General features: G+C 39.5%; 2 protein-coding genes across 2 annotated transcripts; one reads left to right on the forward strand and one right to left on the reverse strand.

Annotated features, from left to right (window-relative positions):
- Window positions 1–5,087: 5,087 nt before the first annotated feature.
- dlx5a (distal-less homeobox 5a) lies at window positions 5,088–7,786 on the forward strand. Its single transcript, XM_021572630.3, has 3 exons — window positions 5,088–5,708; window positions 6,128–6,312; window positions 6,607–7,786. The coding sequence occupies exons 1-3, from the start codon at window positions 5,345–5,347 to the stop codon at window positions 6,916–6,918; spliced, it is 861 nt and encodes a 286-aa protein (XP_021428305.2). The 5' UTR covers window positions 5,088–5,344; the 3' UTR covers window positions 6,919–7,786.
- Window positions 7,787–10,923: 3,137 nt separating this feature from the next.
- dlx6a (distal-less homeobox 6a) lies at window positions 10,924–15,654 on the reverse strand. Its single transcript, XM_021572631.3, has 3 exons — window positions 13,501–15,654; window positions 12,646–12,839; window positions 10,924–11,933 (listed from the first exon to the last, which is right to left on the reverse strand). The coding sequence occupies exons 1-3, from the start codon at window positions 13,811–13,813 to the stop codon at window positions 11,691–11,693; spliced, it is 750 nt and encodes a 249-aa protein (XP_021428306.1). The 5' UTR covers window positions 13,814–15,654; the 3' UTR covers window positions 10,924–11,690.
- Between the last annotated feature and the right edge of the window lie 243 nt (window positions 15,655–15,897).

Genomic DNA, 15,897 nt, shown 5'->3' on the forward strand with positions numbered 1-15,897 from the left:
GATAAACCAATCTCGTGCATTATACAAAATACCTGCAAACTACCATGAAGATCCACAGTCACCGAATGGCTGCCATTTAGTTAAAAAAAACTTATTCAGGAGTTGGTCCCCTGCGTGACGGTTGAGCTAACGTAGGCTATTGCGATTAGCATGAGGTTGTAAGTAACAAGAACATTTCCCAGGACTTCGACATATCAGATTTTGTCAGAAAGCTTAAATTCTTGTTAATCTAACTGCACTGTCCAATTTACAGTAGCTATTACAGTGAAAGAATACCATGCTCTTGTTTGAGGAAAGTGCACAGTTTTGAACATGAAAAGTTATTAATAAACAAATTAGGCACATTTGGGCAGTCTTGATACAAAAGTTTGAACAGAAATACAATGGTTCATTGTATCAGTCTAAAACTTTGCACATACACTGCTGCCATCCAGTGGCCAAAATCTAAATTGTAACTGCACTGGAATAATAAATTATGGCCTTTCTCAAAGATGATGGGACAAAAGAAAATGTAAATGTTTGATTTTTTTCTTTGTATTACCTTTTTCCAGATCTAATGCGTTATATTCTCCTACATTCCTTTCACATTTCCACAAACTTCAGAGTGTTTCCTTTCAAATGGTACCAAGAATATGCATATCCTTTCTTCAGGGCCTGAGCTACAGGCAGTTAGACTTGGGAAAATTGGGGGAAAAAGGGGGAAGATCCTTAAGAGGTTTTAATACATTAATTATTCATATTGGATGGATGATTTTGTATTGATGTTTGTAGCTAGTAGGCTGGCCTACTGTACACACAGATTGGCAGGGCAGGTAGGTAGACAAGGAAGGCAGGCTAGGTATGCAAGGTAGGTAAGGCAGCCAGGCAGTTAGGTAGGCAAGCAGGTAGGTACAGTAGGGTGAGTAGATCCAGTAGGTAGATGCGGTAGGTATAGTAGGTCAATACAGTAGGGAAAGTAGGTACAGTAAGTAGATAGATACAGTAGGTAGGTACAGTGGGTAGAGACAGTAGTTGTAGTAAATAAATGAAGTAGGTAGATACAATAGGTACAGTAGATAAATACAGTAGGTACGGCAGGTACATTATTACAGTAGGTAGGTACAGCAGGTACAGTAAGAGAAGTATGTACAGTCGCAGCCAAAAGTTTTGAGAATGACATAAATATTAATTTTCACAAAGTCTGCTGCCTCAGTTTGTATGATGGCAATTTGCATATACTCCAGAATGTTATGAAGAGTGATCAGGTTAATTGCAATTATTTGCAAAGTACCTTTTTGCCATGCAATTGAATCCCCAAAAAACATTTCCACTGCATTTCAGCCCTGCCACAAAAGGACGAGCTGACATCATGTCAGTGATTCTCTTGTTAACACAGGTGTGAGTGTTGACTAGGACAAGGCTGGAGATCACTCTGTCATGCTGATTGAGTTCAAATAACAGACTGGAAGCTTCAAAAGGAGGGTGGTGATTTGAATCATTGTTCTTCCTCTGTCAACCACGGTTACCTGCAAGGAAACACTTGCCATCATCATTGCGTTGCACAAAAAGGGCTTCACAGGCAAGGATATTGCTGCCAGTAAGATTGCACCTAAATCAACCATTTATCGGATCATCAAGAACTTCAAGGAGAGCGGTTAAATTGTTGTGAAGAAGGATTCAGGGCGCCCCAGAAAGTCCAGCAATCGCCAGGACCATCTCCTAAAGTTGATTCAGCTGCTGGATCAGGGCACCACCAGTACAGAGCTTGCTCAGGAATGGCAGCAGGCAGGTGTGAGTGCATCTGCACGCACAGTGAGGTGAAGACTTTTGGACAACAGTAGATAGTAGATAGATACACTAGATAGATAGATACACTAGGTACAGTAGGTAGATACAATAGGTTTAGTAAGTAGGTACAGCCGGTACACTAGGTACAGTAGGTTAAGTAGGCACAGTAGGGGAAAGTAGGTAGATACATTTGGTACAGGATATGCAGTAGATACAGTAGGTACAGTAAGTAGATAGTAGGTGAAGTAGATGCAGTAGGTAGGGTGGGTAGGTACGGTAGGTAGATACAATTGGTAGGTACAGTGGGTAGATACAGTAGGTACATTAGCTACAGTAGGTACAGTAGTTTAAGTAGGTACGGTAAGGAATGTAGGTAGATACAGTAGGTACAGTAGATACAGTACATAGATACAGTAGGTGAAGTAGATACAGTAGGTACAGTAGATGCAGTAGGTTAAGTAGATACAGTATGTTAAGTAGATACAGTTGGTACAGTAGGGGAGGTAGATACAGTAGATGTAGTACGTACAGTAGATACAGTAGGTACAGTAGGATGCTAAAGTAGGTAGATACAGTAGGTGAGTAGGTACAGTAGATGTAGTAGGTAAAGTAGACACAGTAGGTAGATAAAGTAGGAAGGTACAGTAGATACAGTAGGTAGATAAAGTAGGTACAGTAGGTGCGGTAGATACAGTAGGTAGATAAAGTAGGAAGGTACAGTAGATACAGTAGGTAGATAAAGTAGGAAGGTACAGTAGATACAGTAGGTAGATAAAGTAGGTACAGTAGGTGCGGTAGATACAGTAGGTAGATAAAGTAGGAAGGTACAGTAGATACAGTAGATGTAGTAGGTAAAGTAGACACAGTAGGTAGATAAAGTAGGAAGGTACAGTAGATACAGTAGGTAGATAAAGTAGGAAGGTACAGTAGATACAGTAGGTAGATAAAGTAGGTACAGTAGGTGCGGTAGATACAGTAGGTAGCTAAAGTAGTTAGATACAGTAGATTCAGTAGGTAAAGTAGGTTGTATTGCAATAATTTATAATGTCAAAATATTTTCGTTTATATAACCAAATATGGAGTGTCGTTGAGCAACTATCTTCATTTACTGCCATCTAGCCCGGTATGTACTTCCAAAAAAATGTTCAAGCAACTGAAAAAATATATTGTTTGGAAATAATGTGCATTTTTTTGCATGCTCCAAATCCGCTTCTTCAAAAAGATCACTCTAAAAACGTCATTCAAAAAATGTTTGTAGTTCTGTCCTTGAGCTGTTCTTGCCTATTAATGTTCTGTATTATGTAATGTTTCATGTTTTGTGTGGACCCCAGGAAGAGTAGGTGCTGCTTTTGCAACAGCTAGTGGGGATCCTAATAAAATACCAAATACCAAAAATACCCTATATGGTCTACTTAATCTACTTACAAAAAATAATATATATTATTGCAATATTATTACGCTCCGTGTAGCGTGTGTGAAACAACAGGTTGACATCACATTCATACACTGTTGTAAGCGATAAAATCAATGATGTTTCGGGATACTGTACTGCTGCTGGATCAGCCGACCTGTGGGTGGCAGTAATGAGTGGTTTTATTGGAGGTGCCTAAGAGGTGGATTTGGGAATGCACAACAATACAGATTATTTCCAGACAATTTCTTCGGTTGTTTGTGAATTTTTATTTAGACCTATTTTGGAAGTACATACTAGACGTGACCGCAGAAAATTAATATCGTTGCTCAGCGAAACTCCATATGTGGTGGGTAACTAATCTATTTTGACATTATAATGCTTGCAAAGCTGGCTAATGGGAAAATGATTAGCAAACTGGCATCGAGAAGAGACTTGTCATATGCATCTTTCTCCTCCTCTGCCCAGATTCTGGTTCGACTAACATGCTATACTGAGTTTATGGACCCAGCCAACTCCTTATTAAAAATGTACTTCCACTTGAATTCCGCTTGTAGGTCGACCTGAAATAGGAAAGATGTGGCCAGAGGTTAGAGAGGCAGACCAGTATCCGGACCAAACTCGGAACTGCTGAGGGCTGCTGTGTCCGATCCTGGGAACCATCTCCTGCCATTGTGCCCTTGAGCAAGTCACTTTACCCCTAAAAACTACTCTCGATCCAGGAGTGCTGCTACCTGGTGGCTAACCCTGTGCCTCTCCAAGTGTGTGTGTATTTGTTGGGGTAGAGATAGACGCATTTCTGTTTCTCACAAAAGTTATTCTAGTCTATTCAGAGGACTCATCCCATTCACTTCTTAGGTAATATGCACAAAATAATTAAATCGTTAGACTATACCTCATGGTAATATAGGCATAGAGGTATCCAATGAATAGACCTATAACAATTAAATAAACCTTCATTATTTTGGATTGATTGATTACTTACGGTATGCAACAATAGCCTAACTACACTTTAAGTATCCGGCTACAAATTATATCCGGCCCCCACATTGATAGGAATGAATGTCTTGTTGCGTGTGGCGGTGCTGATTCTACTGCAAGCATCAAGGGAATCGTACATTCCCTCATTCACCACAGAGCGGCGCCATTTTACCACAATACGCGCGTTGTTCAAGTGCGTGCACCATCCACAAACCCTACAGAGCTTAGTCGTTTTATTAAGTAAATGCATGTTGTATTGTTTCAATGCGTTTTGGTGAGGTTTAACGTGCCTGTTGTTGACGAACAAATCATCGAGTTTAATAAAGTACTTTCCATAGAGTTTCACCGTGGTAAGAGACGTGTCTAATAATGAATTTGATGCAGAAATGTTAATCGTTATGATGTAGACCTTGCTGTAATTTTAAAATGAACATAGGCCTACAAATGAATGATCTAAGGACTCTTCTGAACATATATATTTTATACATTGGACATATAGGCCTGTCGACTCACAATATGGAGTAAAAACAAACAAAAACACTTTGTGTTATGGCACATGTGAGTGACTGGTTATTTATTTATAAATATGCTAGTAAAACAGAAATCTAGTTTGATATTTTCGTTGCATTACCTGCATTTTATTTGGAGGCAATCGAAACAGTTTCATTTCTGAATGTGCATTAAGTCCAATCAACATTAAGATAAATACTGTAGTCATTTCTTTATTTTGTTTCGTTTGTCAAAGGCAGATAATACAACCAACAGTCGTAATGTTTTAATACTGAAGCTCATGATAGACTAATATATCCATGTGGACGTTTTGGAAACTATAATTTACCCCCCCTAAATTGTCCACCGATGACATGACACACAGTTTAATTGCCCATTTTGATTGATAGTAAAAACACAACAAAGTATAGCTTGAGTCGTATATCGCCTATGGCAAACTGGTCGAGCGAGTTGGGGTGTATGCTGCCTGCGCGCCTTGGCCAATGGAACCAGATCCTCCCTGCAGTGCGTAAGAGCGCAATTTAGGATTTAACCAGGTCTTTGCTGTGGAGCTGGCAGCAGTTCGAGAGAGCCCGTCGGCGAAAGCACACATCACACAATGCAAGTGTAGTCTTCACTCAGTCTTCATACGTCTCAGTGGAAACAGACTTCCCTTTAACGTTGCTGCTTCGAACTATGACTGGAGTATTCGACCGAAGGATTCCGAGTATCAAACCTGCCGACTTCCAGAACCCTTTTCAGCTTTCCACCACAATGCATCACCCGTCTCAGGAATCTCCTACGCTGCCCGAGTCTACGGCCACGGATTCTGGCTACTACAGCCCTGCTGGAGCAGTGCACCATGGCTATTGTTCGCCTAACTCCACCTCATATGGGAAACCGCTCAATGCCTATCAGTACCAGTACCACGGCGTAAACGGATCTGCGGGAAATTACCCTGCAAAAACATACCCAGACTACAGCGCATACACAGCCTCTGCTTACCACCAATATGCTGGAACTTATAGCAGAGTACAACCACAACCATTAAGTCCGCAAGGTAATTAGCCTACATTATTATTCTTGTTGTTGTTGTTGTTGTTATTATTTAATCAAGTGTGTGCTTTGTTCGAGCTCTCACACTATTGTTTACATGCGAATAGCCTATTTCAAGTAAAGATATTTTCCTTCATGGGAACATTTTTGAAATTAAATTGGTAAAGGGGCACACATTTTTCTGAAAAGTAATTCTGTAAAAATGACAAACTTTTCCTTTACCGGTTAGACTATTTGCTATACGCATTTGCTTGTCTATACATCGACAGAGAGCCCTCCCTAAGAGACATTTGTCCACGGGATGTCCTTTTGATTTGATCTCTCTGAAATAGATGGTATAACCAGGAAATATGACTGCATTATGTAAATACTTTATACTGAGTTCGTTTATACACCACATATAAAGTAATTTCTTTCTTTCAGAAAAAGAGGTAGCAGAACCTGAAGTGCGGATGGTAAACGGAAAGCCCAAGAAAATCAGAAAACCAAGAACAATCTACTCCAGTTTTCAGCTCGCCGCCCTGCAGCGGAGATTTCAGAACACACAGTACCTCGCGCTGCCTGAGAGAGCAGAGCTTGCGGCTTCGTTGGGACTCACGCAAACGCAGGTAAATAGCTTACTATTCTTCAACTTTATTGTCTGTTCAAAGTTACATTCTATTTTGTTTATTTTTTACATCAAAATTATCACTTGTTCTATGTTGTTATCCTTCACTGGAATTGTCCGTTCAAAATTGCATTACGTTTACAATATACATTTCATGCGTAATGTGTGCGTAATTAACGAAAACACATCGCCCCAATGCTTACATCATATGAATACTTTAGTATTATGGAATTTGTGGGTTTTAATATGCTTTTATTTATGAACTCGTTTTAACATCGTTCTCATCCATCCCCAGGTCAAAATATGGTTCCAGAACAAAAGGTCGAAACTGAAGAAAATCATGAAGAATGGCGAACTCCCACCGGAACACAGCCCGAGCTCCAGCGATCCCATGGCTTGCAACTCTCCTCATTCACCCGCCGTCTGGGACACGCAGGGCCCGTCCAGGCCTCACAGCCACCAGGCACAGAACAACAACTCCGCGGCATCAACCTTTTTGGAAAACTCCGCCTCTTGGTACTCCGCGGCTGGTACCATGAATTCTCACCTCCAGACCCCCAACTCGATACAGCACTCTTTGGTTCTCGGATCGGGGACGTTATACTGAAACCCAGTTCAACAAATATTTCATTGTATGGGACTCGTGTTCAAAAGATTCAGAGGAATATGCAATGTATTGATGACAGTCATAGAAGAACGTGTATAATGTGTAAATGTGTGCATGTAATTTATTGCATTTTGGAAGACTAATTAAACGTTTTAAATGGACAATGGAACCCAGACACTTTCAATGGCGCCCTCCTGAATTAACGCAATTGTTTTGCTGATACCCACAAATCCCTCATAATTACTGATATAGCATGTAGGCCTAGATAGGCTATTCGCACTGAATATCAAGGACTCCATAACATAACAATATAAGCCTGAGACACTTTAAATCCATGTACAGCTCAAACTCGAGTTTAATTGCCTGGACTGCCTGTGTGCCCATATTTGGTCAGTGGTGCAAAGTAGTGATTCACTTTAAATAATAATTTGGCCACACATCTATCAACAAGGAGATGGGTCTAATGACCTTGGGCTAAACAGTTAGGCTGTTTCATTTTCAACAACCACGGAATTCTCAGGGGGAGTTACCTTCAGGTATCTCAAAAGATTAGGCTAGATTTATTTCGTGTCATGTTAAGTTATTCATTTGAAAACTACAACCTGTTTTATGGTTATGTGCATATAAACATGCCCATAGTAAATAGTTTTCAGCGGATCCATAACCGACTAAACAGAACCTATATCGAAGAGAGAAGCATCATTGAGTGTATAATAATTAACATTTTTGAAGAGTGTGTTTTGATTTTGGAATGATTGATTGCAGGTATCATATCATATTCATCGTTTTGAAATATTTATTTCTGAAAGACAAATACCCAAGGAATGGCATTATATTGTTAACTCTATTAAACAGTCATAAGAAAACATATAATTTAGTTTTTTCTTGTTGTTCGTGTAAACCAAACAATGAAATGTTGTGAAGATACACACAACATTGATTATATTTTCTTCCAGGTTAATTCTAGTTTTAGGTTTATGTTAAGACAAACAAATCAAATAGATTAGGTCGTATTATTATTAGGCTATTATTATTAATTCAATCGTGTTAGAGTGAAGCACATTTCAGTCTTGTGTTTTGGAGTTGCATCTGGATTCTGAACTTCCCCAAAGAATATGGGTGTCGGTCTGGCAGACAGTCTGCAGCAGTGCTCTCTTTGTGTCCCCTACAATTAGCTGCTTTGAATGGCAGAGAGGAGGCGAAGGGGCGGCATGTAGATCTGAGACAATCCGCATTCCTGTGGGGGCAGATCGGCTCCAGAGCTCTGCCACTCCCGCGGCCACAGCCCACCTCCGTCAGACGTTCCGGGTAAAATAAAATCTTCAGCATTTGAACATATCATTAGGCCTACTACCAGTGTTGCCACTGCAAACCACTAAACAAATAGGCCTACTGCGCTGAAGCGAACATCTTGTTCCAGACTTTACATAAAGCATGTTATCATTATGCATCAATAGCCTGTTTAAACGAATCAACCAAGAAACAATCACACTACAACACACACACACACACACACACACACACACACACACACACACACACACAGGGAGAGGACACGTTTAACACCGGTTTAAGATAGCCTGGACACATTATAATGTTGTTAAGCGTCTGACCTAAGGATTCACAATACATAATACACCAATGTTGACATGGTTGTGCATATAACTGAATACTCGTCTCATCTCTCTGGTTTTCCCAAGGGCCTGGCTGGCCTGGCTGAATATAGCCTTAGCAAGCAAGCGATGCACTTGGACATGTTCAGCTGAAATAATTGTGCAAAAAATAAAACGTTTTGCTGAACGCTAATCCAAAACATGAACGTGGTTTATATCAACCTAATTTCTACATGTCACGTGCTTCCGTAATTACATTGCCAGTAGGCTACTCGAGAAATCTACGTTTGATTTTCATATTACTGTTTATTCTCCCTCCACACCCGTCCCCCAACACACACGTACAGGCACACACTCACACGCACACACACGCCATTATATCGAGAGCCCCGTTAAATTCCAACTGAACATTTTCCACTCAGCCAGTTCCCTTGCAAATCGAGTCTAAATAATGACAGTTAGCTTTACTAGCTTCAACTATAACACTCAACAATAATTATACTCCAGGATTAGGCCTCCATTATCATAATCTGGACATTGACAATTACCTATAATTTGCAAAGATGCGCTTGCTTCTTGATTGCAGAAGGCTTTTTTCTAGCTCACCATCACTAAACAGTGACAGTAATAACAGCTAATTTTGCAGGCAATATATAAGAGGTACCGCGGTGTAAATACACTTTCACACCTGGATGTGCTTACTCAACCACGAGCAGTAGAACCGTGTTCTGTCGGAGACAGTGTTCCCATTCGAAGCCCAAGCTTGTTGATCATTGCTAACACTATTGTAGGCTAAAGAATCGTTTGAAGGTAAGGCTATATATTTTTTATTTATCATGATGAAGCTACCTCAGTAGCCTAGCTAGGTCGTTGCGCTCTATGAATCCCTATGAAGGATTGTTACACACTTTTGTTTAAGAATGTTATAACCTACCTTATTTTAGGTGACACTATTGATCGTGTTTTACTAGGCTTTTGGAAGTTATGTGATAAATAGCAGCATGCATTCAACACTAGCCTATACTAGCAGCCTGAATTACCTTTTTATTCTACCCTATCTATTTGTCAGGTGTTTTTATTTGTCCGACGGGACAATTTTATTTATTTCTAAAGACCACCTTTGCCAATTCGGATTTTAGAATCAATTGCAATCATGACGCCAAACTGATAAAATACTAGGGATAGACTGAAACCTATAGTGATATCCGGCAGTTATAATGTACCCTGGATATATGGTCTGTCTCCTAACCTACAGCAGAGTAACATACTGCATCAATCTATCTTAGCCGGAAAACCACAAAGATCTGGGAGTGTTGACATCTCCCTCCCTTACCATATCTCTCTCTCTCCATCTCTCTCTCTCGATGTAAATATTCAATTCATCGTGGCCTCCCAAGAGCTCTTGTCCTCGTGTTTTCATTTGTTCTCTTCTGTTCCCTCTCCCTGTCTCATCAAGTCGCTATATCTATTTTTGTTCATTTGAATCAATTACATGAAATAATATGAAACATTTGCATTGTTTGGGTCTTTTCACAACTTGGATGCCTCCACCAATGAGAAATAGCATTCTTGCTATTGCAACTATTTGCATATCCTATAAAATGCAGTTTTTATGACGATATAGGCTTATTGTAAAAAATGATATGATTTGCCCAAGTCCTTCGAGTGTGAAAAGACCACACCGCGCACTTTCTGCTTTACGAGTTACGCTCGGACAATTTAGGAAAGTTATTAAGCGAAACGTTATTTACGGGGGTTTGGGGAATAACTATATATACAAATATAGGCCTATAGCTATAGTCGTGATAGGGCCTGTTTTGGTCAAATGGGGCCCATGCAGGTATACTGTGCCAGTGGGGCATTCACGACTTGACAGCTGCAGACACTTTCTCTTTTATTTTTACATTGTAATTTCTGATAATATCCCAACTGTTCACTGCTCTCAGCAATTTGTATATGAATAACCGAATAATTTTCCTCTTTTGTTCCGCGTCTGTGCTACCTCAAATCCAAATAAAGATGCCTTTTAGTATTAAAAGTGGTAGAAAATTACAGGTAATTATCTTTGACGGTAAAAACGCTGTAATCAGCGGGCTACATCAAAAATTACCCTAATTATGCCTGCATTTATGAGAATGGAAAAAAGCCTCACTTGGATAAAACCCATAAATTGTCCCAAATATCTCCTTCATATTGAACGGAACTGCAGCTGGATGCTTTGTTCAAGATCGATCCCGTGGAGCTTGGCATTTAGCGTCTTGCATTAGGACGGGCAGAGGGGAGAAAAACATTGTGTCAATACTTCTAATAATTGAGGCAGAAATGACAAGATTAACAGGACAAGGAGCTACCATCTTTTTCGTGATAAATTGAGAGAGGGGAGCAGGGTAAGTTCATTTCCTCTGGTGTTGTTTAATATATATTGACAATTTTGTTCGTTTGCAGTGCATTGACAATGTCTATTTTATAAAGAGGAAACATAATGTTATGACGAATAGCCTGTAACTTTTTCATGAAAAACCATATGGGACCTACATTTTAGAACGTCCATATGACATCTTGACAAGGAACGATTCATCAGTCATTTTTACACATATCAACCATCTTCATATTGCAGTACAAAACACGATACTTTGTTTTAAGTCATGGATTAATCCATTTATGAAAGACAAAACATAAAAGTGAATGTACAACTAAAATCGAAGAATATATTTACAGACAGACAGATTGCTTTGTTTTGCATGAAAAAAAAACACAGTCAAAGATCAGTTAAGATTTCAACAATATATCATGGCATCATGTTGAACCCGCAAAAAACTCGTGAGTGTTGTCCATTCTGTGCCCAAGTGACGGGCTGAATGTCAGTGATATTTTTGGTATATTGACAGTCAAATGTTTACATGAATGAAAGCAACAAAGGCAATCCCACTGAACAGTCATTGGTAAATTAATACGTTTCGTTCCTTTAGGGTGTGTCATATCACAGTCTTTGCCCTCAAGTATCCATCAAAAGCAGCCGACCCTGTCTCCAATGAATCTCTCTGTTCGAACGGGGCACCCCTTTTGTCTCGAGGCTGACGGAAATCAATTGTGCAGGTAAAACTATGAAGGTTCGAACGTCTTGAGTCAGACCTCGGGCCTTCCCGCCCTTTACGCAGTCTATCTCTGCATTGTCTCTTGATGTGGGGAGGAGTACCAGTGAGAATACCCGGGCATGTAGCCGTTGGCCGCCATGTTAACCCCTTTGCTGGACGCTGACACGTCCCATATTGGAGGAATTGCTGGAGAGCGGGGAGACAGGCCGATGGAACCAGGCATAGTAGGGTCGCTCTCGTGCGGGTTGCCACCTGCCTTCAGCAGCTTCTTGAACTTTGACCTTTTATTCTGGAACCATATCTTTACCTGCACAAGATGGCAGGAAGGAATTGAAGACCAGATGACAGATAACGATTATATCATTAATGTATTTATTCATCTATTAACATTTTTATAAATAGGCTTATAGACCAACTGATATGTTGAATATGAGTTAGGAGGCCTACATAACATTACTACAATACATTCGCGCAGGCCTACATTCAAACCTGCACCTTAGATGCTGCTGCCCTGTATACATAGGCATGGAATCACTGGTCACTTTAATAATGTTGACATATTGCTTAACTTATTTCATATGTATATACTGTATTCCATTCTACTGTATTTTAGTCAATGCCATTCCGACATTGCTCGTCCTAAAATGTATGTATTTGTTAATTGCATTATTTTATTTTTAGATTTGTGTGAATTGTTAGATATTACTGCACTGTTGGAGCTAGGAACACAAGCATTTCGCTACACCCAAAATAACATCTGCTAAATATTTATATTTGATTTGATTTGATAGGTTAAAAAAAAAGTAAATATTATGAAGGAATCCTAAATTGGTCAACAACAAAAACACAATACCCAGACCAATTTTAGCGTATAGGGTAGTAATAACAATAATAACAATATTAATAGGCCTACTAATAACACTAATAAATAATAATAATACATGATAATAAAGCGCCAACAACAATATAATAATGTATACCCTTTTGTATAATAGTTCATCTTTTGAGAATAGGCCTACCTGTGTCTGTGTTAGTCCGAGAGAAGCAGCCAGCTCAGCGCGTTCTGGCAGGGCGAGGTATTGTGTTTGCTGAAAACGGTGATTTAAAGCTTGAAGCTGCAAACTAGAATAAATCGTCCGAGGTTTGCGAATCTTCTTGCCTTTCCCGTTGAAACGAATTTCTCCGTTTTCAATCACTGTGGTTTTCTGCTGCTCTGCAACAAAAAAGGGCAATGTTAGTCCATTAAGGACAAACATATTCCACAACAAATAGGCCTAGTTTATAATTCCCCTAGTATAATTAATTTAATATAATATAATAGTTCCAAATCTATTTAAATGTCTAAATATCTAATAAGGAAAATATATGAAAAAACCAATGATAGGCATTCTCTATTAAATTCAGACCACTAATACATATTCACGTCTCACATTCGCTTAATCCAGTCCACCCTTATTGTAATCATCATCGAATCTTCTGTCATATTTAGGATATTGCTCGTAATGACATGCCAATTAAATGTTAATTATAACTTTCAAAGCGAATAGACCGTTTAATTCCTAGAATAATTCGTGAGGATTCCTCGCTTGTCATTATCATTATACCCTGTGCAAAGAATGGCCATAGAATAGGATCTATAACAAAAAGAGACAACATGAACTAAATATAATATAGAAAAAATAGGCAACATATAAATTGTCATTCAGATACAATTTGAAATTAGTTTTCCATTCAACCGTCTGCTGGACGTTTATTGTGCTTTATCTTTTACTTGGCCGATTTTAGAAAAATATATATGTCACTTGCTTTGTTATCGCTGCACGATGAAAACGACATTGAGCATATTTCTTGTCATGAATGGGAAAGCATCTTACCTGTGCCGTCTAACCTTGTCTGACCGCCAGTGGTGTTATTGTGGTAGGACGGCAGGTACGGGCTGTGGTGGGGGTGGCTCACGTAGGAGTACGGTAGCGACCTGTTGTAAGAATTGTTGCCGGAGTACGGAGAGTTATCGTGCTGATGGTGAGCTGGGTGCGACCCGGAATGGAGACAGTGCAGCGGGTAGTGGCTGGCAGCCATCGACGGAGAGCTCTGTTGTGAGTGAGACTGCTGACCAAACTCCATGAAAGCCGACTTGGACGAGTCCTGAGCCTCCAGACCGTTAGCCATCGTAGTCATGGTCATCATCAAATGTTCTGCCTTGAGAGCACTCGCCCCCTCTCTCAAGTCCAAATGGATTCTCTCGCTGTGTTGTTGTCTCTCTCTTCAGCGAACAGATATTGTCCTATTAAGACCCGAATTACTCAGTTACTTCGATTTTTTTTCTCCTCTGGTATTCTTACTTGGTATGGCGCAAATTGGGCATAAGTTAATGCAGAGATTTAAGGTGGATTCTGTTAAAATTGAATCCTTGCTTCCAGACTTGATGCAGACACTACAAGTAAAATGGTTTGTCTCCAAAGGGCAACGCCTTCCGATTGGTCATTCAACCCAACGTCATCAGTTGTGTGCTTCACTATTCTTCAGTGTGAGTTAACCCACCTTACCAGCTCCCACTACAGCCACAACTATGGTGGGAGAACCTCATAATTCATACGGAGAATATAGTCAAACGCAAGGTATAATAATTATGCCAGCCCTTTGGAATAGTCCATTTGTTTAAGGATTAATCCTCAACCTCAAATTACGCAAAACGTATCCCACACCAATTTGATTTAGCCTCAGGAACTAATATCATTTGAACACACCATATCATCACCCTGGAAATATACTTACACCATTTCTATACCGTCGTAATCATTAGGTTATTGGAAGAACAATTGCATGCGACGAATCAACAAGATGACAAAAACACTGTATTGCAGATAGGAAGGATGGATGTCGTGGTAAACTGACAGTATCATTTATCCCTTTTGAAATAAGATGCGTGATAGCCTACATTCGGAAATATATGCAAATTATACAGTGCGGTTTGGCAAATTCTGTTGCAATATAAACTATCAATGCAAATGCAATAATACATCTCCCAATTCTACTTTCATAAAACCTGTCGTTAAAAAAACATTGTCAACGCGTTTTTTTTCTTCATAGTGTGCGATTAATTTATTTCAAAATGGTGATGAAAAAGCAATTATGGTCGCAATCAGTTATAACTAAAACCTCTTTGATTAACCACCACACTTTATTTAAATTGGAGCTATAAAATTAAGAACATTTCGCCTGTAATGATTATGGACTGGGTTTGTTTTGGGAAGGTGGAATAAAACTGAATATAGCATAAATTATCCCCTAATTATACGCCAGTATCGCCTCAATTATCCTCTTATCAAAAATGGTTGTCTAAATGCAGCGTTTAGTTTCAATGTTCTCCCTTTCTATAACAAGAACTTGGTACCTTGCTATTATTGCCAGGCTTGTTATTTACTTTGGGGGATTTAAAAAGTGCACAACCCAGCCGGATAATCATTTTCCAGCAGTGGACCAAGAGAGAAGCACAGAGACAGTTGGTAGATGTGAAATATATGAAATGCCTTTTAATATTGGATTTTAAACCAAGGCTTTCATATGAAAACGAAATATTTTAAGGTTACTTCTATATGGACATCAGTAATGTAGGTAAGATACCATGTCTTCTGCATGATGGATTTTACAAATTTTTGTTTGTTAAGGCTACATAGGGATTTATGTATTTGTTTCGATACATTAAATAAGGTAGGAATCAATGCAATTCTTAGTAACCTTATGGGACTTAGAACAGGTATATTAGCCTAGACGTCGTCATCCCTGAATGATCTAACAAAGAATGTCTCATCCCGAGTTCCACCTCAACACGCAGGAGAGAAACCAGATCCATACCTTTTTATAATCGGCTTCGAATGGCACAAGGCAAACGTTGATGGGCTTTTCTGTGCTGTTACTTGCATGCTTTACTATCTCGGTACTTGATTAGTTGAGACATCATAGTTTATTACCTTTTGGAGACCGCAGCATAATCACCTACCGTGACAGTTTAATGACCTCCGAACATGGTTTCTGTGTAATGTGGAAGTGTAGCCTAGCGTGTCCCGCAGGCGCGAAAGGAAGCTGTACACCAATGGAGATTAATTGAAGTGGTAAAAAAAATGAAGATCACTGTTTTTTTGTTTGTTTTAAATGGTCTGAAGACACAGTGTTATGATGGACGTAGGCTATCCCCCCTCCCCATAAACATAACATTTCGCATTTTGAAAGAGTCTTGAGGCGATTTATATTTCTTAGTAGTAGGCTGCACA

This window comes from Oncorhynchus mykiss, chromosome 18 (genome assembly GCF_057628025.1).
Source record: "Oncorhynchus mykiss isolate SJ-2025 chromosome 18, ASM5762802v1, whole genome shotgun sequence".
In the NCBI taxonomy this organism is placed as follows: Eukaryota; Metazoa; Chordata; class Actinopteri; order Salmoniformes; family Salmonidae; genus Oncorhynchus; species Oncorhynchus mykiss.